General features: G+C 42.3%; 1 protein-coding gene across 4 annotated transcripts in view; it reads right to left on the bottom strand.

Moving 5' to 3' along the window:
* The window catches only part of Astn2 (astrotactin 2), a 917,671-nt gene extending 893,040 nt beyond the window's left edge, over positions 1–24,631 (bottom strand). For all 4 annotated transcript variants that reach the window (XM_034502232.2, XM_034502233.2, XM_076934798.1 and 1 more), the window contains exon 1: positions 23,988–24,631. In XM_034502232.2, coding sequence (XP_034358123.1) covers positions 23,988–24,465 — 478 coding nt within the window. In that variant the 5' untranslated portion in view covers positions 24,466–24,631. The remainder of the gene's footprint in view (positions 1–23,987) is intronic.
* Positions 24,632–25,159: the final 528 nt, after the last annotated feature.

Below are 25,159 nucleotides of genomic sequence, written 5' to 3'. Positions count from 1 at the left end.
TCCTCCGAGTTCCCAGGCCACGTGAAGGGGAAAACAGATTAAACTTAACTGTCCACCCAGTCATTCATCCTTTAAACATTTGCTGATTGTGATTCACTCCTTGTGAGATGTAGGAGGTATAGTGTGTTGGAGAAAACTAGCCAGGTCTCTGTCCTTACAGAGTTTGCACTCAAGGGTCATAGCACAGTAGACATGCAGAGGGGTGCTGTACCTCTGTGTGCATTCCTGAGTGACAGTGAAAAAAGAAGAAATGTGGCTATGGATTAAGATTAGCGAACAAAGGAAGGGGCCCAAGCAAGCAAGAAGAGAATAGCACAGGTTCAGGTAGAAGATGACAAGGTCTGGGTGGGCTCGGACTTCTAACTAGCTAGACTTTTGTATCACTTAAGCATCACAAACAGAACAAATAGAACAGTTCTTGGGCCCTGTTTTTCTGTATGCTGATATGACTGGCCCAGACCTCCACATATTTTGGGAATTTCTGTGTGTTTTCTTTTTATCTGTTGGTTTGTGTGGGCAGCTTTTTAAGAGTTTTAAGAGTTTTAGCTTTTACATAAAATCTGTTGGAAATGTATCAGGTTCCCACTTTTTATTCTTCCTGGTCTCAACCATTATTTTTTCCCATCATTTGCATTTTCTATGTTGAATTGGATGTAACCAATCTGCATACTCTCGGGAATGAACGTTCATAGCTCAAACTACAGACCCCTCTTTATGGTACATACACACACTCCAGCTTGAAGTGGGTGTATAAACACACATGTCCAACGTTCCCACATCATACAAAAAGTTTGAGTGCTCTGGACGTCTTGCATGGCTCTACCAGGGTTTTTTTTTTTGTTGTTGTTGTTGTTTTTTGCCCCCTTCCTCCTAAGGCCTGACATGAACTATTCTTTCCCTTATCTCAATAGCTGTGCCTTTTCCAGAATGTCACATAGTTAAATTTGTAGTGTGACCTTTTCAGATGGGTTTCTTTCAGTTAGTAATATGCTTTGAAGATGCTTGTATCTCTCTATATTTTTATTACTGAAAATACCCCAGAGTTTGCTCATACTATGGTTGGTTTATCCATCCACCTGCTGATGGACATCTTGTTTCTATCAAGATTTTGACTATTACAACTAAGCTGTTATAAACAGGCACATGAAGATTACTATGTAGACATAACTTTTAAATTCATTGGAATAAATACTAAGAACAACAATTACTAGATTGTATGGTAAGAGAATATTTTATATGAAATTGCTAAACTGCTTAACCCTAATTAATTAGTTAGTTAATTAATTTATTACAGGGTCGATCCCAATTATTCTGATATAATGCTGGAGGTTGAATATATGTATGCCTTGATAAAGGGTTATATATTTTGTTACAAGCACAATGGGAAGTCACAATGAATATATCTAGAGTCATAATTAAACAGACTATTAAGACTATGAGTGTATACAGGCACACTTGCATGCTTGCATGCTTGCATGTGTATGTGTTTGTGTGTGTGTGTGTGTGTGTATGTGTGTGTGTATTCAAGTATACAGAGAAGTCACAGAACAACCTCAGTTGTCATCCACAGAAGTAGCATTTATTTCCTTTGAGACAGCTTCTCTCATTTGCTTGGAGCTCACCAATTAGGCTAAGCTAGTTTACCAGTAATTCCATCTCCACATCCCAAGGCTTGGGATTACAAAAACACAATGTCAAGCTTTTTTACATGGGTTCTGAGAGTCAAACTCATGTCCTCATGGCTATGAGGTAAGTGCTTATTGATTGACCTAGGATCCCAGTCCCTGAAGCTCATGTCTATAAAGCCCCAGGCAGCATGTAAAGTTAAAACATGTAAAATCATACAGAAAGTCAGAGCAATAAAGAGTGAGAACTCAAACACAAGACTACTGAATTACAGGTCACATGCAACAGTAATGTGTACCAGGACAGAAGAGTGGGAGGGAAAAAAACAGTAACAGTAGCTTTGACAGTGTTATATATCAAAATGGAAAAAGTCAGAGGAGAAAATTAAAGAATCACAGCAGATTCCACCATTTCTGCTCTAGCAGGAAGTATAGAAAGCATAAGTGATTACTTCATTCATCTTCTCCTTCTCCTTCTTCATTTGTAGTTTTATTTGCTTGATCAGTGTTGAAAGGAGAACCTGTCTAGTCATATTTCAATTGATACTTTAAAGGACTATTAGACCCAGTAACCTAATTGACCATTGAGCAGTGTGGTCAAAATTAGTCTTTTCTGTCCAGAATAAAAGAATATATGATATATAATATAAAAGAATATATGATATATAATATATGAGCTTATCTTAGCTCATTCCTATAGTTTTTAACTGTAATCAAAGGTTGGAATTTTATAAGTACTTCTTCCTTACTCATATTCATACATACATTATTTTGCTCTCGTGTGTGTGTGTGTGTGTGTGTGTGTGTGTTGTGGAGTTCTTTATGTAGGCCAAGTTCTCTTGAAGATCTCCCTGCCTCTCTGTTGGATTAAATAGCAGCCTCATCACCCAGAAGAAACAATGCTCTCTTAAAAGAGTTTATCAGCTTACAACTTTTTTTTCTAAAACCCTAGGGCAGATGTTTTCATGCCCTGAGAAAAATCTCTTTTAACAATAGTTGGTAATAAATAGTTCAGTAACAGAAGAGGGGGCTAAGAAAGGAGCCATCAGAGCAACAGAAAAGGCCCTTCAAAGGAACCTCTAGGTCTCTCTTCACCAGCTGCTGCTTTCAAAAATAATTTTACACCTAAAAGCCAGGTGAGGTTTGTGGATGATGGTCCCAGAGGTCATTCCATATGTCTGGAACCACATTTGACAGTAGAAGTGGAAAAGAAGTTAGTTAGGAGGACCTCTCATCAGAAGGAAGGAGGGAAGCCCCCTTAAGTCTCTGCCAACATTACCCTCACCTAAGGTCCATCCAACTTCTCTACTAAAAATACCACACTGGAAAGGTTCACTGGCTCTAAACAGTGTGAACTCATTTAAGCATGCAGAAATAATAAAGATGATGAACAATGACATCTCTTGGACAAAGGAAAAAGATAGAGGCGTGGGTTCTAGATGATAGACAAAGGACATTAAGTGACATGGATGAATGGGGAGAAAGACAGATGGACAGAAGGACACACAAAGGAAAAGTGGGAGATGGAGTAGAGAGAAAAAAGTTTATTAAGGGCAAGATGAAAGATAAAGAAGGGACTCTAATGAAAACAGAAGAAGGAATACAGAAAGTGGGGGTGAAAAGGAAGCTGAGTGAGAAGGGAAGTGAGATGACATGAACCAAGAGATTGTGAATTCCATCTTTGTGTCCCCCCTTTTACAGAGAGAGATTATGAACTCTCTCTCTCTCTCTCTCTCTCTCTCTCTCTCTCTCTCTCTCTCTCTCTCTCTCTCTCCCCTCTCAGAAATACTCATAAATCTTCCATGAAACATTGACAGAAGCTCAAACCTGTGTGTTCATATCAGACAGCTTCATCTGCCCTCCTCTTGCTCTCAGGGACCCTTGTCTATCTGAAGGTTCAGATGCTACAGTGAGCAGAACTGGGTTTCAGGAAAGGAGGAAAGCAGAAATCAAGAAACTACTGAGAAATGACCCACCAGGGGCTTCGAATTCTTACTGGTGAGTATGATTAATGGAGTAATATAAGATAGCCCAGATTAGAAAACATCCTAGAGTTTGCAAATGAAATCTTGTGATGTGGTATTTTTATTAGCAAACCTTGGTGTGCTTGAAAATCAATTGCTTTGCATTTAAAACTAGATATTTTGCTAGTTATGAGTTATGTAGTCATTTGTCAAAAAAGAAGTTGTACCAAAATTTATGCACACCTACTTAGTACAAGATTTTTTTCAAGGTAACAAGACCAAAAGAACAACATACCTTGCACTACCTTGAGAATCTCATGACCGCAACTACCCAACTGAACTTTCTGCTCTGTGAATCAGTAGGAAAGCCACTGGCCACATCTGGTTATTACTAAGATCATAATTAATTAAGCAAAATCTAAAACTCAAATTTTCAGTCACCGAAGGTATACAGTGCTACACTATGACAGGTAGACTTGTAAATAAAAGATGCGCATCAATATTTCAACAGAGGAGATGGGATTTAAAACATATATGAAATAAAGTGTCCTGAATAAGCATGTGCAAAACTTAATTAGGAGAGGAAGGGACCAGTAATAGACATTTTCATCAATAAATTTTCAAAGCAGAAATTCTTACATGATTGGAAAAAGACAGCTTATTTCCCCCAAGCAATTAAAAGTCCACTTTAGCTGAAATACAGGCAGACAATTATGAGAGAGAACAGTTACAGATGTGGTTCTTGTAGAGAATTTGGATTCCAAAGTATGTACCCTTAATCCCATAGCCAATGGGGAGTCACTGGGGATTCAAAGCAAGGGAGAAACAACCTGTAAATATGACTCTGTAGGCAACATTTGGTGTACCTTCTTAAAGTAGGCACTGGAGCTGTACTGGAAGAGACTGGGAGCACCAGAAGGAAGCCAGGAAAGCAAAGCAGCTGCTATTAGGATACACTGCAAAGGCCATAAGAGAGTTTTATTTTGCCCCAAATAAGAACGGCTTCTAAACCTGTAACTACCACTGCAGAAGCCAGATCCCTGAAGTCATTTCCTGAGCTAATATCCTTGCACAGGAAGCATCCAAGAAAGGCAAGCATTGTCACAATCATTTGCCAGCCCATTAACTTACACTGCAGGATCCTTTCTCTGGAGACCACCTTCACTGGCTGAGTCCCCTCAGAAGACCCTAGGGCAGGGTTCTTGAGAAAAGGATGAGAGAACCGAAAGAGAGAAAGACAAAGAAAAATGAGAGGAAGAGGTATTTAAAGAACATATGCTGGAGAAATCAAAACAAATTCTAAGCCATTTTTACTAGAAGAGATTTTATGGAGTGAGACGTCCCCCAAATGAGTTTTGAATTATACTATGCACCTCATAAAACAGGAGAACTCTTGGCAGCATGCACACATATCACACACACATATACACATACACACACATACACACACATACACACACATACACACACATACACACACACACACACACACACACACACACACACACACTGCCCCTGTATCATCTGCCCACCCACCTCTCCCCTATAGGTAAGGATCCAAGGAAATACGTTGGAGGTGAAAGAATCTAGGTCTGTTATTTCATATCTGTAATAAGAAGCAGTCTCATTCCACTGTCTTCCAGAAAGGTGGAAACCTTCTCTTGGCCTTGACCTTGGCCTCAATCTACACAGCCAGCAGACTAGTATGGAAGAACCTTGGGAGCCCTGGCAGTCATGGACTTGAATCTCCTCTGTGATTCCATCACTGTTCTGCCATTCAAAAGCCAGAGAAAGCATTATGATGCATCATCCCTCAAGACCATCCAAATGCAAGATGACAGAGAGCAACCTCTGAGTAATACAAAGTGTGTGGGGGTTGGGATTGGTGAGAGAGGTGCTCATGAATCTTAAGATACCAGAGATTAAATTTCTGATTCATCTCTGAGGTGTTATTTCTTCTTTGTAACATCAGAATTAGAGGAAAACCAGTACCAAGGGGCTAAGATTGCTGCATCATACTTCTAAGAATCAAACTATACTTATAAAGTTTTCTTCTGTCCTTGTCTCCACCAACTGTCGGCTTAGCCTCTGGATCATCCTTGGCAGGTGTGTATAGCCTGCATCTACTTGCACTCTAGGGTAGTTATGAATTCAGTCCAACATAAATGATAAACTCACTTGAAACATCATGAGGTTACTTTTTTGATATTTTTTAATTCAGTTATGCAATTTTCAGGCATATACTTTCAAAATAACAGTATCACAATGATACAAGGTCAAATTTTGGAGGTGCAGGCAGAGCATTCTATGTTCTTAATGTTTGAGGGGCTAGTCTAGTGAGGGCCTCTGTCTACAGTGCTCTAAGGACTTTATCATCAGGTGAGTTACGTCCCCCTACACATACTCTCCTTGGGGAAACAGTTTGTTTCCCAAACCTATTTATGCTCATTGTGTTTCTTATGGCTTTAAATTTTAATGAAATAGAGTCCAAATTAAAAATTTATGAGCAGCCAAATAAAGTAGTTTCTATGAGACTAAGATGATTCTACTGTATTAAAAAAAAAAAAAAAAAGCCAAAGTTACTTAAATACTGCTAGTGAGTTAGGTCAGGCATGACAACTATAAAGATTTAGAAAGGAATCATAAAATTCTAAAAGAATGGCTTGGCAAGCATCTAAGTCCTCAGTCTCGTTTAATGAAACCGAGATTGCAGATTGTCTTTGGTACATTGTGAGCATGGTTTATGCAAGGGAGATCAGCCAGAACTACAACTAGCTGACCCAGACTCCGAATGAGACCCAATGCCTACATCCCAACCTTGGCAAATGGATGCTCATTTATGTATTCCACGTTAAAATGACATGTTTAATGTACATCTATTATTTTTTTATGATTCTCTTCTTTAATTGACTTTCGAACTGCCAATCCAAATGACCTCAGAAACAAGGGTTCAGTCTTAAACCAGACAACTACCCTCAAAATAGTCTGCCTTCCCACTCAAGTAAAAAAGTTTAAGGAAATAGAAGGGCTTTATCAATCATAAATCACATGCTCTCTAGGAACTCTTGACAATCATTCCGTTTCTGTCAGGTTTTTCTCTGAAAAGTTCAGTTTCTTATTTTAATTCTCCAGACAGAAGAATCATCATATTCTCAGAGCACATCCCCCCTCTATCTGTCTCTCTCTTCATCATTTGTACATATATGTATGATTTGTGTACACACACACACACACACACACACACACACACATCCCCAACAGTCTCAAGTGTTAGTTAAAGTAGTTGTTCACCAGCTGGTGGTACTGTTTTGAGGAATCATGGGACATTTAAGAAGTGAGATTTGATGGAAGAAGCTATACACAGAGTCAGGCCTCTTATGGGTTATAGTTCTCTTGTGTGTACTATCTGCTTTCTGCTCAATCATGATGTGAACTAGCTGTATCACAGTCTCCCATTAACATAGACCTAGCCACTTTGGTCACCACGTCTTCTCAGGTATGGTGAGTGTACACTCTAAATTATGAGCCAAATTAAGTTTCTGCTCTCTGAAATTGCTTCTTTAGGATATTTGATCATAACAAGAAGCTCACTGATGGGGTATATAAATATACTTCATCCATGTATGTACATATACACATATGCATATATATATATATATATATATATATATATATATATATATATATATATATGATTTGTGTGTATGTGTGTGTGTATATAATAAGTGAGAACTTACTGAAACATGCAAAAAATCTAAAGATGGTTTCTGGTGCCTTAGTATGTTCAAGATAGTCTAATAAAGCTAGCTAGGTGTAGTGACATTGAATGAGTTGCTTCTCTTTTGTTGTCACATAAAAGATGGCTCTCTGGGCAAATATTTGCTCCAAAGGGATTCCTGCAATTTACTCACCATAATTACCTCTCAGAATAAGCTTGGAAGACAGACTCATGCTTTCTAGTATTCACGACCTGTAAGAACTCTACAGTAAGCTTGTTTTAAAATTTAAAGTTAAGGTTTTATATTCATTTAAATATAAGATTTTCTATGAAATTTCTCTAGTCATGCAACCTTTTGATTAAAAACACAACAGAAATCTCAGTTGCCATCTTTTTAGTTTAGCATATGCCATGTGTAGAGTGGGTATTAATGCTGTGGTTTAAGGGTAGTGCTGTTTGCAAAGTGTATTTCTGAGCTATGGAAGCTTCTGCCCAAATCAAATTTGAATCCCAGTGTTAGAGAGAAATAAAAGGAGAGAATTTCTTTCGCGAAGCCACAGAGCAGAATGTGCTCCTCTGATTTTTCATGAAACCCAGTTCAAAAGCCACATTTCTACTAAAGAAGAATCTCTTCCTATCCAGGAACTGCCTGCAAGAACATTGCAGAGTGAGCTTGCATGATTCTCTCTTCCTTTGTTGATGCATCAGACATAGAGAGGTTTTTCAGGCAATTATTTGCTCTAAATGAATGCCACCAGAGCCACCTCTGAGGAATGGATTTGTACGAAAGTCTCAATTTTATAGTATTCCTATATTGCATGAAGGCTACAACATGTTTGTATTCCTTGTGTTAAAATTAAGAATTAAGAGTAGAAATGCAATAAACACGACCTAGTACAATTACAAATACTAAAAGGAAATGGCATGGACTCATAGGAACATATAAACTAGCAAGAGAGAGAGAAATGTGTTTGTTTGTACCCTAGTTTATTTTCTATTGCTGTGATTAAAGACCAAGCAAGACCATGAACAATGTAGGGAGGGAAGAGTTCCTTTTGCTTCCACTTCCGCATCACACTTTATAACTGAGGGACGCTCAAATCTGGAATCTGGAGGCCAGAACTGATGCAAGAGCCATGGAGAAACGCTACTGTTGGTTTGCTGTCCATGGCTTGTTCAGCTACCTTCTTGTACAACCCAAGAGCATCTGCCCAGGTATAGTACAACTCACAGTGGACTAGGTCACACCACATTAATCATTAATCAAAAGAAAAAAATGCCCTGCGGACTTTCATACAGGCCAATCCAAAGGAAGCAATGGCTAGGTTGATGTTTTCTCTTCCCAGATAAGTCTAGCTCATGTAAAACTGATAAAAAAAAAAAAAAAAAACAAAAAAACAAAAAACAAAACCTAACCAGTACACCTTAAAAATGAGGGTGTCTGTATTGAATGAATATACAATAAACTTAGGACCTGTTTCTTAAGGAAGAAAAAAAAAAGGTAGTAGTTATGAGACATGAATGTTTTAAAATAAAAGCATATGTTGTGTATATAATATAAGTAGCAGGAGAAATTTTAGAAGTGGACAAATATGAATTTTAGAAGAGCATCCATACCTGATGCTTACTTATTTCTTACTGCAAAAGATATGAATTTAGGTAGCATTGGCTGTATTTTCTATAATAATAGCTATATTCTTTTTAATTTAAAAAATAATAATTTACTATCTGATAATTTTTATATGTATATAGGATGTACATTGTCTATTTTACCCCTAATTACCCTCTCTTACTACCACAGAACTACCACTGATCTTCCTCTTTCTCTCATCAAGACCTTCTCCTTTTGCTAAGTCAGTGTTGTTTGGATTTGGTTTTGTTGAGTTACTCAGTTTAATTACAGTTACTCCCATGAGCATGAATGGGAGTTACTTACTGGAGCGTAGATACCTTAACAGTGGCTATACTTCTGAAGAAAAGGATTCTCCTCCTCCTAGTAACCATTAATTGCCAATGGTTCCTTAAGAATGGAACCCACCCCCCACATCCATGCTAAAATGACAATTGGACTAGGCTTGTACATGTAGGCACAACTTCTGTGATTTAATTAGGGTAATGGCTGTGCCATATCCAGAAGACAACACTTCACAGCAATCTTCCAAAACCTCTGGTTCTTACTTTATTTCCACCCTCTGATCCACAATGTTTCTAGAACTTAGAAAGGATGGTATAGATGTTCCATTAAGAGATCAGTATCCAACAGTCACGAATTCTTAGATAATTCTATCTTCTATCAATATCACTATTCTGGAGTCCTATTCATGACGGTGATATGAACATTCATTTTCAAAGGAAAAGCTATCTATTATATGACCCCATGTAATGAACCTGGTATCTTTGAATGCCTATCTCATCTCTTCATTTGTAATAAGGGAATACTAAAAATACTCATGAAAAAAAGAGTTTTGAAGATCAAAACATGCAAATGTGGTTATCCCAATAGACTCAGAGCTCCCTGCATTCTTCCAGACTCCAGGGACCCAGGCACAGGGTCTCTGCTAGCTAATCTTAAGTCACCTTGGCATAGGCTATAGTCATCTGTGAAGAGGAAATCCCAATTGAGAAAATGCTTTCATAAAATTGGGCTATAGGGAAGCCTGTGGAGAATTTTCTTAATTGTTGATTGATGTGGGTGTCCAGCCCACTGTGGGTGAGGCCACTCCTTGGCTTGTTTTCCTGAATTCTTTAAGGAGTCAATGCAGCAAGCAATGGCTAGCAAGGTGGTTAGAAACTCTCCTCTGTGGCCTCTGAATCAGGCCCTGCCTCTGGGTACCTGAACTGTCTGTGTTCTTGTCCTGACTTATTTTCGGAGATGAAAGGTGTTGTTGAAAAGTAAGCCAAACAAACTATTTCCTCCCCATGTTGCTTCAGTCATGGTGTTTCATTATGGCAATAAAAACCCTGACTAGGACAGGATCTGAATTGATAAAGGTCTGAAAAACGAAGCTTCGGGGGCTGAGGCCAGGGTCCTTGGGTAAGCTCGTCTAGTTGAGGGAATGTGAATTAAATTCATTATCCATGCTAACTTCTATTGACTGGTAGTGAATGATGAGGTCTTACATCCAGAAGGCATCTGGAGGCGAGATTAGGTGATTGATTAGCAATGTATCTCATGGATTCGGAAGTGCGGAAGTGGAGACCGACAGTATGACCACACATATTCTCCTTTCATCATTCATTCTTTCTTTCTCTCAGCAAACATTTATAAACTGTCAACTGCATGTTGGGCACCACTCCAGGCACCTGAAATTCTAGCAGCAGCAGTGGAGCAGCCTGGAGGATTTCTCCTGATAAAATATTCTGTGTAGCCCAATCCTCCCCAACTCTGAAGAAGAGAAGCCTCTTGACATTTGCTTAATCCTGGCTGGGATCCAAATAGGGACTGTCATTTATTTGAAATCACAGAGCAAATGCAGAAGCAGAACCAGAGTTCTGTTCAGCGGTCAGAGTGTGTATGTCTCAGAGTTGCAGGACCTGTTATACTTTCTAATCCTTGCTGCAGCCATTGCAAAGCCACAGACTCCCCCACTACTCACAGATCACTCTCCTTCCTCCTCTCCCAGCAATCCTGCTTCCTGCTGTCCCTGTGAGAGCAGAAGAGACCTTCTGTTCTCAGTCTGGAAGCAAGGAAGGAGGTGAATGGGGAGCAACTCTCTAGAGGCCTCTGGAGTTTGGAGAAATGTTTTAAAAAGGCCAAGAGAACAAAGAGGAGAATGAAGGTGAGGGGGGAGACACAGTAGGAAGCCCAGTATTGGCAGAGAAGTAATTGGTTACTCTGAGTGGTCAGCTTCTCCTGTCTCCCTCCCTGGAGGAAGCTAAAAGGAATGAAACTGAAGAAGATTTTCCCACAAATTAGTGAGACTGGACTTGAAAACTCCAGTCACACCTGGGCTCAGACTGAAGGGTTTGATCTTAGAGGGCCCATAAAGGAAGCAAAGTGGGAAAGGACTAAGGCTTCAGGCAGGCTGCAGTTCCAGCCTCAGCAGCTCTCAGAGGGAACTCTCTCCCTCCAGGGCTGCTGCAGAAGCCTATAGCTGAGAAGAGCTTCACAGATGATTTCATTCAATCACATCACATTAAAGACAGAAACAGTGCAGGAAAAAAAAGAGAGAGAGAGAGAGAGAGGCTTTATAGTAACATCAAGCAGAATGGGTACCAACTCAAGACATCTAACTGTACATGACCCCATCACCCACCCACTGGGTTTTATGAGGCCTTTATCCACAGGACTCCCTGGTATGCAGAAACTTTACCCCATCCCTGTACATTTTAGTCAGCACACATTACATACAGTATCCTGAACTTCAGGCCTCAAAAAGCAAAAGGGCAAACAAAATTCTCCTTACCTCTGGAAGCTGCTGAGTCAAGGCTTTTTATGGTATAGAACGTACAGGGAAGGATATGAATACAGGTGCTATTTTGGCTAGGGAGAAGACCTTAAAGGAGGTAATATCTGAGTTTTGTGAGCCAAGGATAAAAAAGCTAGACAATGAACTGGGAAGAAGGCAAATTATTTAAGATTTTGTGGACCTTGAAAGGGAATTAGGATTTTTATCTTAAGAATAATTGGAGGCTTTAAACAAGGAAGTAGCAAGAAGCAATTTGCTTCCTGGGAAAGATTGTTCTGGCTACTCAGCAGCAGGGGGTGGCCAGCTTTTTACATAAAGGACAATTAGTAAATATTTTCAGCTTTACAGACCAGATACTCGCTGTGGCTATTACACTGTGCCACCAAAGAGCCACAGTGGCCACAAACTACACAGAAACAAATGAGTGTGACTATGTCCCCAGAAATGCAGTTTTATGGTCAATAGGAATCACAGTTCCAGATCACTGTCATGTATTAGTACATGTTGTTTTGCTTCTGATTTTTCAACCTTATTTCTGATGGGTTTATCAGATTATAGGCCATTCAAATTCAAGCAAAGCACTCCATTTGGACCATGAGCCATGGGCTGCAATGGAGAAAGAAAGGGAAAGTATCAGAAGACCAGTGGGGAGACTAATATTTGGGTGGGTATTGTTTGAACAAAGATGACAGAGTTGAAAACTATAAGAAGAGAGTTTTCAAAAGTGACTTTACAAGTAAATTCTTCTAGAGAAATGGGTGATTAAAAAAGAAAACAAAAACAACAAATAAACAAAAACAGGAGGCAAGGGGAAGAATGGGAGGTAGTTCCTTAGTTTTGATTCTCTTGAGATGGGGAGGTACAGATTAAGTGATTTTTAGGGATCAAATTCAGTAGTGCCACTGTGTTCTCCTACAGGAATAACAACACCGAGCTCTAACATTTCTAAGATACATTCTGCTTATTCTTATTTAGATTTTAGGTAACTACTGAGACAATATTACCATTGATATGTTCCAAATACTGCCTGTGACTTGTTTATAGGAAATGAATATTCATCCTTCCTTCATCTAACTCAAGCTTACTTCAACAACTTGATTTGTTATTGCTGCCTGTAGCACACTTACCAAGTATAAGCATCCCACAGAAAACCTTCTAAGTGTAAGGGACAAGAAAGACACAAAACATGTTTGAAGAAGCAATAGTGATAAGGTGTGTTCTAGGAGGAGAGGGAGTGGTACTTCCAACCTAAGGTCAATAACTCAGCCATGTCCACATCATCATTGAAGTGATGATCTCAGTTGAGGCAAGGAACATCAGAAGGTCAGCTGAAGTCATACATAAGCCTGGACATCTCACGACTTCCCTCCCCTATCCCCCGGGCCACAGATATGTCATATAATCAACACCTTGTGCTGACTTGACCCTTTTGCCCCAGAAATTCTTGTCATGAGACTCTGGGCTAGACTGTAATTCACAAGAGATGCTAACTTCACACACACACACACACACACACACACACACACACACACACACACACTCAAACTTGACTTAATCCTTTTCCCTGTACAAATCTTGGGAACGCAGGAGGCTGCGTCTGACTATGAAAATCTTGAAAGGAGAAGTCCAGGTAATTGAAATAAAGACAGCACACACACTAGGCAGGCATACTCTCCTCAGCATCCCTCAGGTGGAGTGCTGTCTATATGGAAAGCATCCGGAGGTCCTGAATGCTGGTCAATGGATCAGTGCTACTGGGTAGATACTTTGACACCCCATTGACACTTGGCTTTCACTTAGCCATCAAGCAAAGCAGACATCCCCGTGCCTTTCTTCGCCATCCCACCAGCTTCCTTCCTCCACCCACAAGCATCACTGAAATGATTCCCCCAAATGTAGCTATTACTGTGACTGGAAATTTCTTTACTGCTGATTCTGCTAATGGAAATGTTCCTTTCCTTTTAGGCTGCTTGCAAAGCCACTCGTGACTTCCCTGCGTGCTTGAGAGTAAGGCTCTGTCAGCCCGTCACCACCAGAAGGCAGAGGAATATCCCCCACCTGCTACACCAACACTCACCAGCCTTAGGCTCACTGCCTCAGTGCTTCTCTGCCTAAAGTGTCCTCAAACAACCCCAGAATTCCCTCTTGCTACCACCTGCCCTTAGCTGGCAGAGATCAATGGCCAGTTTCATGCTTTTGAGCCTTACTGAGGGAGAAAGAGGGAGGGAGAGGAGAGGCATAGGCAGTGAATCCAGACATAGAAAGAGGAGCAGGGAATAAGGGGTGTCTACATTCATAATTTATTCAGATCTCTATCCCCTCTCTTCCCCCTAAACAAAAATCAAAACAAAACAAAGCAATAAAGATCCCAGATGACAAAGAAGCATGAAATATGCTGGGCTATGCTGGGCACTCAGGATCTCTTTGAGAATCATAAAGTTTAGTGAAAGTAAAAATTGTACACAGTGCGGGGTCCAAACGAATGGTTAACTTATGGAGCGTTCACCAAAGTAAAACAGCAAAGAAACCCCCACACATGATTGTTGTAGTTCACTTACTTTATTGATAAGCAAGCAGAGGCTGACTTACAGAGATAACATATATAAGTCCTAGATTAGACATGAGTGCCTTGGAGATTCTGTATCAGGGTTTGGATGCCCAAAACTGGTACATGTTTCACTTCAGATCACTGCCTCTCTATCAGAGGTGCACTGGATTCAATAAAGGTTCTTGGAAGATGAATACTCCTTGCTAATTTAATGAAGGATCTATTTGTCTGGAACTCAAAAAAGGCATATTATATCATTCTAATATTCTAAAAGAGCATACATTATTTGATGTTTATAGCATTCAAATATATAATAATTTGTGCCTAAAATGCATGCATCCCACTTTCTAGGTAGAAAATAGAAAAATTGTATAATACTGCTAAAAAGTACAAGAATTAAACAAAGTTCAAAATCAGAGTTGAACAGAGACGTGACAACAAAGTGTAGGAAGCCAAGAATCAACTATGTTCCTCAAATACCAGACACACTGGCCATTGATAGAAAGAGAACATCAAACTTCTATAAATTCCTGGAAGAAAAAAAAATCAAAAGTCTTTCGTAAGGCTACACATAGCATAAAAGTGGAACATTCCTTATAAATAGGAGGATGGAAGGGCCTGGAGGATGAGGCAAAAAAGGAAGATGGGAAGAGAGAAGAGAGGAAAGGAGGGAGGTGCCCTAGAAGACACAAAAGAAATGGAGTTTGCATTACAATCAGGTTTATGGATGGCAGGAGCATTCAGAGAATATGAAACAAGGCTCAATGCTCATGGCAAAAAAAACAAAAAAACAAAAAACACTGAACTCTCTCTCTCTCTCTCTCTCTCTCTCTCTCTCTCTCTCTCTCTCTCTCTCTCTCTCTGTGTGTGTGTGTGTGTGTGTGTTTGTGAGGTGTGTGTGTGTATGTGTGTTTGTGAGAGGTGTGTGTGTATGTGTGTGTGTTTGTGAGGTGTGTGTGTGTATGTGTGTTTGTGAGAGGTGTGTGTGTATGTGTGTGTGTTTGTGAGAGGTGTGTGTGTGTAATGAGGAGTGATATGGAGATGCTAATTCAGCTACATGGAACACAGAAACAAGGTGCTCCCCTGAGCCAGTCACACAATTACTCCTATATGAGAAATGGCTGGAACATCTTGGTAATGAGAAGTGGCAAGAAGTAAAATAGGGTGGGCAAAGAGACCACAATTTCACAGTTCCTCAGATTTCATGCAGTGAGAAAGGCAGAGAAAATGCAGAACCAGAAGAACCAGGCAGAACTGGGTTTATAGCTTTATAATACCAACTAAGTTCTGAGTATGTTTCTCAGCTTCTCTGAGGTCTGTGCTTGCTTGGGATGTACACAAGTCACATTTGTCACTCAACATTGTGGAACACATAAAACAGGATGGAGCATAATTATTCTCAGTAGATAGTTACAATTTCTAGGATAATGTTAGTTACTTGACACCACTAGATTTTTACTCCTCTCATTCTTTATTGCCTCATGGTTACCCTTCCTTAAAAAGGAGGATAACATATGATGGATGTCAGCACATACAGGATCTGACATGGACCCTGCTGTTGACTTGCTAAGAACATCTTGCTTTCTACCTCTGACACTTGATAACCTCAGAATGTGTTGAACATGTTCTCTTCCGAAATATCCAATTCCTTATTTGACATTAGACTCAGATCTAATGCTTTACTTGGTTTCCAAACTCTTAAAATGAGGCCTATATACACATCCAGCTCTATTTTCTCAAATTCTACAGTCTTGTTATACATCAAGTACATGTATCAGGTGAGGAGAGAGAAAAGAACAGTGGAAAAGATTCTTGGAGCTCATCCCAAAGAACCTCATGTAAGAAGAGGTGCCATTTAACCTCATTCTTAAGGGAAAGGTGCAACTGAAACACCTCTCCAGTTTTTCCAGTCTGAATTTAGGAATGAGATATAGCACACATGAGGTCCCCATTATCTAATCTGTATGCCGTGCCATGCTAAGCACACAGTGAGTCACTGTAGTACAAAATGAAGGAGCTCTACTGGCTGCTTGGGGATTGCACAGTAAAATATCACAAGGGAGGCAAGGAAACATGAACTGTAATCTCTGCCCTAATTCTACTCCAAGCCATCAGCCTTTCTCATCTGAGCAGTTTCCTGTGTCCTTCTGCTTCCATCCTTTCTCTTCACAAAGAAGTGCAGAAAGCCTTTAAAATGCAAGTCAGAGTTTGTCTTTCTTTTGCCTAAGATCATACACACTCCATAGCACAGAGAATGAAAGCCAAAATCCTGACAGAGATCACTCAGGTCATGTGTGACTTGGCTCCTGAGTACCACCTTGCCTATCCCCTTTCAACTCTATTGACTCTCCCAGGCTGTATGTTGAATTTCCCAGATGTGTTCCTGAATTGGGTCTTTCAAGGACTGCTCTCTGCTTAGGAAATTCATTCTTCAAATTTTTTGGATGATAATTCATTTCTTCTAAGCCTTTATTTCAATCTAATATTTTCAATAAACTATTCACTCTATATTTTATATTAAAACTAAGTCCCTCATCACAGAACTCTGAAATCTTTTTTCTTCTTTCATTTGTTTACTTTTTCTAGAACTTGTATCTTTCTTATACTTTAGAATTTACTTATTACATATAACTTTGTTGTCCTTGAACACAGGGACATACTCATATGCATACATGCAGATGGAAGATAAGCCGCCTTAATGCAGTGGTCCATGTAATTGACTTTCATACATATCCCATGATCCCAGAGAAGTCAGGCATATCAAAGGTGCTTGATAGCTCTCCAGGGACTGACTGCTGTCATGATGGTCTTTATACTGACAGGGAGTGTTCAGTGCTGAGGCAAAGAGGTCAGGAACATCTTCAGTGAAAAGTTGACATTTTATCTCAGTCTTATATGGAAAAGAAGAAGAAATTTTCTAAGGGTTGTGGTAATGTACTTGTAGATTGAATGGGAAGGGTTCTTATAGGACAATCTAATAGAATATGATCTTGGGACTTGCACAACTACAAGGTGTCTGAACTACGAACTAAGAGCAAGAACACAACTCCAGGTGAAAAGAACTATTATATTTTGGGTGGTATTTATAAAATCAAGTGGATAAGAGAGACTACCTAAGAAAGAGACCTGAGAGGCAAACAAGTGAGTTGAGTACTGAAATTGTAGCACAGATAAGCATTGCTGAGCCCAAAGTGTCCTTAGCAATGAAATAGAGGAAGTACTTCTCTCTCATGGTTAAAATCTTACATTTGTATAATGTGGTTCCCAAATTTCAGCTTACAGACATGGTTGAATCTACATTCTAGTGTGCCAGTGATGCGACTACAGATATCTCAGTCTCGAACTTAACATTTCTGTGGACAATGTCTATCCTTTTCCCAATCTAAAGAGGAGTCTTTCTGGAGGTTGTTGTTGTTACAGACAGTAGAGAAAATCAGTTAAAAGCAGACAGGGAGTAGTAGCAAGCAAAGCAAATCCTGCCAAGTACTGCTATCTGACTCCTCATGGAGCAGAGAGCTGTTTGTTCTGCTGCAGGGAAGGGAAAACCAGTTCTCACTATAGTTAATCTTCTGTTGCCACTAGCTGGTCAGTAAGAGAACTAGGAGAAGTGTCAGCACAGTAAACCAAGCATGTTTGCCTGCTGCAACCCAACTAGAAATATGACCATTCCTGTTTTGTAAAGAATATCAGACCTCTCCTGACCACCCTCTAAGAAAAATGTTCCCTTTTTCCAGGATAAAAATCCACCATCTGACAGGAATGTTTTGGAGAGACTGGAGCCAACCAGCTGGATACTTGGGCAGAACACAAATTCAATTTCCCTAAAAAGATTTTTTTTCTCTTATGGGTCATATTTATTTACAGAAAAGGAGAAAAGTCCAGTATACTTTATGATGCTCAACAAGACTACATTCAATGTGATGCATACAAGTTAGTCCTCTAACCTTAAGAGGTCCAGCATTATGAGACAAGATGTGAAATTTAAGAGCCCTGGTGTAAGCAGTGATTTGTGGACTCGACTTGTTCCTTTGTCCAGACCTCAGTCTTGCTACCTAACTCAGAAACAGTGGATTCAATGCCATCCGATAATTTGTAATCAAAGGAGACAACATGATAACAATTTCAGGACATCACTTATGAGGTCACTGCCAGTTTCCAGCCCTCCTCCTCTCAAAACACATGTCCATGTCCTCTGAAATCAGATAAGACCTAAGGTACATCAAACAAGGTAGTGAGAAGCAAGATTTGCAAGAAGCCTAGTCACATTTCCTACCACAATTAAGCTCTGGGTCACACTAAAGCCAGCATAGATCTGCTAAATCATTACTGTCAACACCATCCCCCAACACACACATATACAGAACCTCAGACACCAAATCTGCATGACTTAGACTAAAGAGGAAAGGGACCTTCCCTTCTCTCTATGCTATTTCCTTCTCTGTACCATGGTGCTCTCTGAGAGGAGACAACAGATTTCTCTCTGCCTTGAGTGTTAAATAAGTTTCATTAGCTTTGAGCTGGAAAGAAGTTGGGTAGAGTGTACGAAAAAGGGTAGAAAAAGAAGGAAAGAAAGCAAAATCAAGAGCTCAGCTAACACAGCCCCGATCCCCTACAGCCAAAAAAAAAAAAAAAAAAAAAAAAAAACCTGTTTACAATTATCCCCCATCACAGCAGGATGAACACTGAAATTTGACTGTTACCCAAACATATCACTTAAGTAAGACTAACCTAGTGATTGATGGAGTACAAACATTGCTTGAAATTATTTTGAGAGCATTATTTTGATAAATTCCCCCCCCTTTCCATACCAGAATCTCTCACAACTGAACACTAGAATTGATATTAACAAATATTCTGGAGTCAGGATTCTCTTCAGGAGACATAGTTCACTTGTAATCATTGTTTCTCCTTCCAAATGAAGGGTATGCATCTTTAGAATCAAAACAGACATAAAAACAGATACACAGTCTCTATGGCCATGTGTCCCCTTTCTAAGGCTTGAACAAAAGCTTATAGTTTCTCTGTGAACAGTGACCTCATCATCTTCCAGCATGTTTGTACTGTAACCTTGGGTTCAGCACAGGAGCTGCTGGACAGCTCCCTCGGCCTGTCCCTACTTTCTATCTTTGCCTTTTGGACATTTTTACAATAAGACTCCCCACAAAAGCACAGATTCCTCATTGTGCACAGTGACATTTGAAGGAAACTTCTTCAGCCCTCTGTGAACTTTTTTCTGATTAAATTCTCTGCTCAAAGCCACCCTCAGTTAGGTGCCTAGTCCTTTAACCTACCTTTGAGTATCAATTTCTATGAAGACTTCCAGAAATTGTCACTGGACTGACCACTGGACTGATCATCTTAGCATTTTATATCATATGTTTCTCGTCCACCTAAGCTGGTGAGTTTCTTGCTAAGAACATTCTTTCAGGGGTCTAGTATGAGAATTTTGCCAGACATGTTCATCCATTTAAATTAATGTGCATTTAAATTCATGTGCATTTAAAGACAGACTCAAGGACTGTGTCTTTCTTCATATTCCTACTGGCTATACAATGTACTGTTGTCCTGTCAGGCTTACACAGTAGAGCCAATTGTGCAGAAATGTTGTTTAATCAGATTTACCACTTTTTGTTCTCCTTTGGCTAAATCAGGGCAGGTTGTAAACAGTGTGGCCTGTTGACTATCATGAACAGAAGAAAGGACAACATCTCTCTATCAGGTGCAGACCGCAGGGTTTCCTGGCAATGGACAAGGACTGTATGACATACAGGTTCACCTGAGAAGCCCTTCTATCCTTACCATACACCCTTGTAACCAACAATGGGAAACAGAAGTGAGTCAAAGTGACAGAGTAGGTCAGAGCACTTCAACTTCATAGAAGCTTTACACTAAAGAATTATTTTAGGGCTCATCTACCCACTCATATTAAAGCACAGAGAACTGAATTTCTGAAGGGATAAATGACCTATTCAAGGTCACAGTGAGCCATGGCAGAGATTACTAGATCCTTGCACTAAGTTCCTATGCTACATTTTAGCAGTCAGATTTCCTTCAACAATCTTCAGTGCACATGAGCTCAATTCTTTTTCTGCTACAGAAAGTGCCCACAAATTTCCTCAAATCTATAGATACGCCTTTCTTCCCTGACGTCACATCATCTCCACACTCATGGGAACCATGGAGCTGTATGCTGATGACAGCCCACAGTCCTAGGACTTGATTATTTAATTCAAGTATCATTTTCAAACCCTCCTAGTCAGCTCACTGTCACACTGGTGATCCCTACAGAGATGGTTGGTTTTTCTTCTTACTGGTGCCTAGAATGTCTCTCTATCCAATACCTTGTCCTGTATAAATAGCACACTTTGTTCAGAATGCCAGCTTGACAACTGCCAAGAATATAAGCATCCAAGAGATTAGGATCTCAGTTCCAGTTCTACACTTACTTACAGTTCCACTTTCTCCTGGAACTTCTAAGAATGCATCCTCGTCTATCAAATGGCATTACAGTAGTTTGTACCCCATGTTATTTTGTGTGAATTAATAATACATAGCAAGAATAAAATTCTCAGCATGACATTAAAGATTCAACAACTACTTGCTATTCCTTGATCACTTTTAGGGACATTTTACTCTGTCAATGCCATCGACATAATCAGATTCAAAATAAGAGGCCCAAACATTGAAACTTGGGAGATCTTTCACATCTAAAATGAACTCCCTTGTACAGAAAGCAGGTTTGATTTAATGGGAGAATGTAGATACAAAAAGGAAGGGGTCCAAAGAAAGAAAGTTCCATCCTTCAAGAATTACCAACAGCAAAACTAATAAGTCCAATTTAAAACAAGCAGAATGGATTAAGAGAAGATGACTCTAGTGAATAAGAATGCTAGACAATGTGTGCAGAGAATTATACAAAGGGTCCCTAACTAGGTTTTTGTATTTATTGCAGCCATTTATACAATTAGCAACTCTGAGCCCAGGACCCAAGTCATGGCAGGGAAGGCTTTGCCAGACAGCATCATCCTCTAGTGGTGGCTCCACACTCCCCACTAGTGGCAGGATTGAGCCCCGATTTTGTACACACAGCTATTACCCCTCCCTAAAAGGACAAAGTTATGGTGAAAATCTAACCTAACACAGTACAGAAGCAAATGCTAGACTTCAGGAATAAAGGTCCAGAGGTGCAATAAGGCTGGGTTAGAAGCTTGGGGAAGAGGTGAACATAAATAACTCACACTGCCCACCCCCTCCTGGTGCTGCCACCAGCCCTCATTGCCAGCCAGCCTGGCCCTCTACGAGCTCATTGTGCACTCCATGTTTACATGCAAACAGTCTAAGACCAACACAAATAAAAAGCCCACGTCTCCCTACACAGCTCCTGCTATACCCTGCCATCTGCTGAGTACCTCGCTAGCCAAATCCCTGTCGGGAGCTCTTGAGCTGCCAATGCAGGACTCTGGGGTGGGAAGAGGGGTGGAGGTGGGAACCCAGTTCCCTGTGTGGGTCCAAAAAAGCTTAGGACAACCAAAGGGGCAAGTATCAGGCCATTTCGGGGGGGGGGCAGAAAGTGGCCAGCCACCAGCTCCTGGCTGTGCATCAGCAGAAAGCTCCAAATGGAGGGTATCTGGGACTCTCAATCTTATTCTGAGGAGCTCAAAACTTCCAGCTTCAGGATTCTGCTGACTCCTACTGAGGCGCCCATACTCTTGAAAGCTACAGTTTAAAATGGTACGAACTGCTGGCTCCAGGAATTTTGGGGCACCTTTATAGCTAGCTGGTCCTGATCCTCACATCTTTGATGAACTGCAATGCTCTGGAGTTCTGACTGACAATAGAGGAACTCTGTCTTTCTCACTTGGATGAATATTCAGAAAAATCTCCAATCCTGGCATCTCATGTCTTGAAGTGGAGATATGTTCAGAATGGAGGGAAAGGGGCATGATTAAAATAGGTGAGAATCGTTTTTGTATGTTGGGAGAGAACACTCCTACACACACTCAACGGGAGTTAATGTTGAGCATGAGGGAGCTTGGTGCCCTCAAGAACTCCACCTAGACCATCTTGAACCCGCTTTCTTGGTTGTGAGCAGCATGGGTGCACATAAGAAAGACTACTGTGAGTTGTTTGCATGCGTCTATGCATGATTTGCATGAGGCAGAGAGAGAGAGAGAGAGAGAGAGAGAGAGAGAGAGAGAGAGAGAGAGATTGAGATTATGCCATACTCCTGACATACTGCCACTGGAAGTCTCCTGGGAACCCACCAGTAGTTTTCCTGCTTTGCCTCCTCTAGAAAGCTCCACATACTCAAGTAACAGCTAGTCAGAAAAGCACAGTGTCTCCAAACCTAGTGGTTAGCTTGGCTTCTGGCTCAAATGCGTAAATGAAAGGGAAAGAAGGAAGGTATTAGAAAATACAAAAACCATCAGGATTCCCAGAGGAGTGAAGTCTAGTCCATTACTCTGTCAGTTACCCCCACCCCCACCCCCCCGAAAGCAAAGAGTTAACCTCGGAGGTTCCGGGCTGGCTCCTAAGTATGCCAACCACTAAAGCCCGCCACTTCGCCGACAATGGAATAAGATTTAGATTCCTCGCCTCCCCCCCCCCCCAAAATCCTGCAGAAACATCTCCACGCGAGCCCTTGGCGCCTCTCCCGCACTGTTGTTGGCCTGACTCCGCCAACCAATCGGGCCCCGCGCCCCCAAGAGGGGAGGGGAGAGCCAGCGAGCAGCGAGCGCGGGAGAGCTAAGGGGAACAACATTTTTGTAAACGCTCTCCGAGATAATTAAGCTATCAATTACCCGGGTGGGAAATCAGCCGCGCTTCCTACAGCTCCACGGAAGGGCCGACTCCTCCGGGATTCGCGCTGGGAATCAGCAGGCTGCAAGCTGCTGGCGAACTTTCTGATTAACTTTTCTATTTGAGCCCCCTACCCCCATCAGTTTCTTCTTTAGTCCTTTTTCTTGCCTTTATAATTATTAATCCAGTAAGTGAACAGCCATGACAAGCCTACTCGCGAATAGGAGTAATGGAGAAAGGAGATGGCGATAAGGATAGAGGGGATGGAGCGAGAATGTAAAAGTGGAGATCTTGGGCTCAGAATCCCAGTTCTCAAACATCGACTCAATCGATTTCAACCCCAATTTACAGAGGGCCAAGCCGAAGCTCAGAAAGGAAGCGACTTAGCCAAGGTCACCAAGCCTAGGAGAAGGGAGAGCTTTTGAGCACTGGTTCTTTCCTTATTCACGTAGCTACTCTGAATTGATCCTAAGAAAACCCGTCTGGAAGAGCAGAATCCACAACTCGAGACCAGAAAGAGGGGGGCGGACAACGGGAGCTGTCCAAAGGAGCAGTGTGCTGCTTGACTGAATTGGCTTCAGGACAAGGGTCTCCCTTGCCCAGTCAGAGCATACAGAGCGACTTGGGGTCTCCTGCGTCTGGGATGCAAGGGGCGGAGCTCAGAGAACGGATTGCAAAACTGAGGGCCAGGTCCTCGCTGCGGGATCCTTGGCACGCCCCCGGGCTCCCAGCGCGCGCGCTCCAGGACCTCCTGCCCCACACTCCTTTACAACCACCTGTGCGCCCTCCGGGCCCCTTGGCTGCCCTTTGCCAACCCTGACGGGGCAGCCTGGAGCGGAGATCCCCAGGGCGCCCCCACCCGTCCGGCATCACTTAGGGGTTCTGGGTTTCTTGGGACTCCTCTTGTGCGGCGCCTACCCTTACCCAGGGTGAAGAAGGGCAGCTCGGTGTTGTCCAGGTCATCTTGTACGGCGATGCGCCCGGGGAGCTCGTTACGCACAAAGAGCAGGAGACGAGACTCCGCGGCTGTGCCGGCTGAGCCCGCCGAGCCCGGGGACGCGGCAGCAGCGGCAGCGGCAGCAGCTCCAGCCCCGGCCCCGGTCCCGGCCCCAGCCCCGGCCGCGGCCCCGGCGCGGGCACCGCTCCAGCCGATGTCGCTTTCCCGCAGAGCGGGCAACGTGGATACTGTGACAGTCTTGAGCCGGCATGGGCTGTCGGGCTCCCGCGAGGCGGCGGCGGCGGTGGCGCCGGCCAGCAGCGGCGGCGGCGGCAGAAGGAGCAGAAACAGCAACAGCAGCGGCGGCGGCGGTGGCGGCGGCGGCCCCGGGTGAAAGCCGAGCCTCGGCCGCCCCCGAAGCCCCAAGCCGGGGCCGGGGCTGCGCCGGGCGCCGGCGGCGGCCATGGCGGGAGGGGCTGCGGTGCTGCGGGCGGTGGTGACGGTGAAGAGGAAGGGAGAAGAAGCAGCGGTGGAGACAGCGGACACTGAAGCGAACCAGGACGCCCGAGCTAAGGAGCCTAGAGAGCCACTAGCCAGCAGCCCCCAGCTTGGGGCTCCGCCTCCCGATCAGGCCTGGACCGCCCCCCCGCGCCGCCTCCCCGCGCCCCGCCGCCGGCCCCCCCCTTCACCCGCTCCCCTGGCGGACCCTGAGCTTTTCGGAGGCTCCGCCCGGCTTCGTACAGGTCCCAGTAGCTCCCTCCCCTTTCTCAGGATTCCCTTAAAGCCTCCTGCACAGGGTTCTTCAGCTCCAACACCTCTCTTGAAAATTCTTTACACTTAGGGGCCCCTCTTTCATCTCCTCCAATCTCTCTTAAGTCAAATCAACTACCTTAGCTTCACCCCACCCTTGGCACAAGCTCCAGTGCACTTGGGAAAGCATCTAGCCAAGCCTTGACCAAGGCCAGGCCTTCCTGGGGATTGAGTGCTCCCCTGGATAGCCAAAATAACTTTCTCTTCCCCATATCAATCTCAAGAATAAGTCTCTTCAGTCTTCTACCCAGTTCTATATTCTGAACTAAGTTCCCTCGGGCATCAGGAAGCCCTCCCCAACCTTGTGTCTGAAATTCTCACTACCAGGAGGACCGCACCTCATTTCTCC

The sequence above is a fragment of the Arvicanthis niloticus genome, chromosome 5 (genome assembly GCF_011762505.2).
Source record: "Arvicanthis niloticus isolate mArvNil1 chromosome 5, mArvNil1.pat.X, whole genome shotgun sequence".
NCBI classification, from domain to species: Eukaryota; Metazoa; Chordata; class Mammalia; order Rodentia; family Muridae; genus Arvicanthis; species Arvicanthis niloticus.
This window is presented reverse-complemented; position numbering and strand designations above follow the sequence as displayed.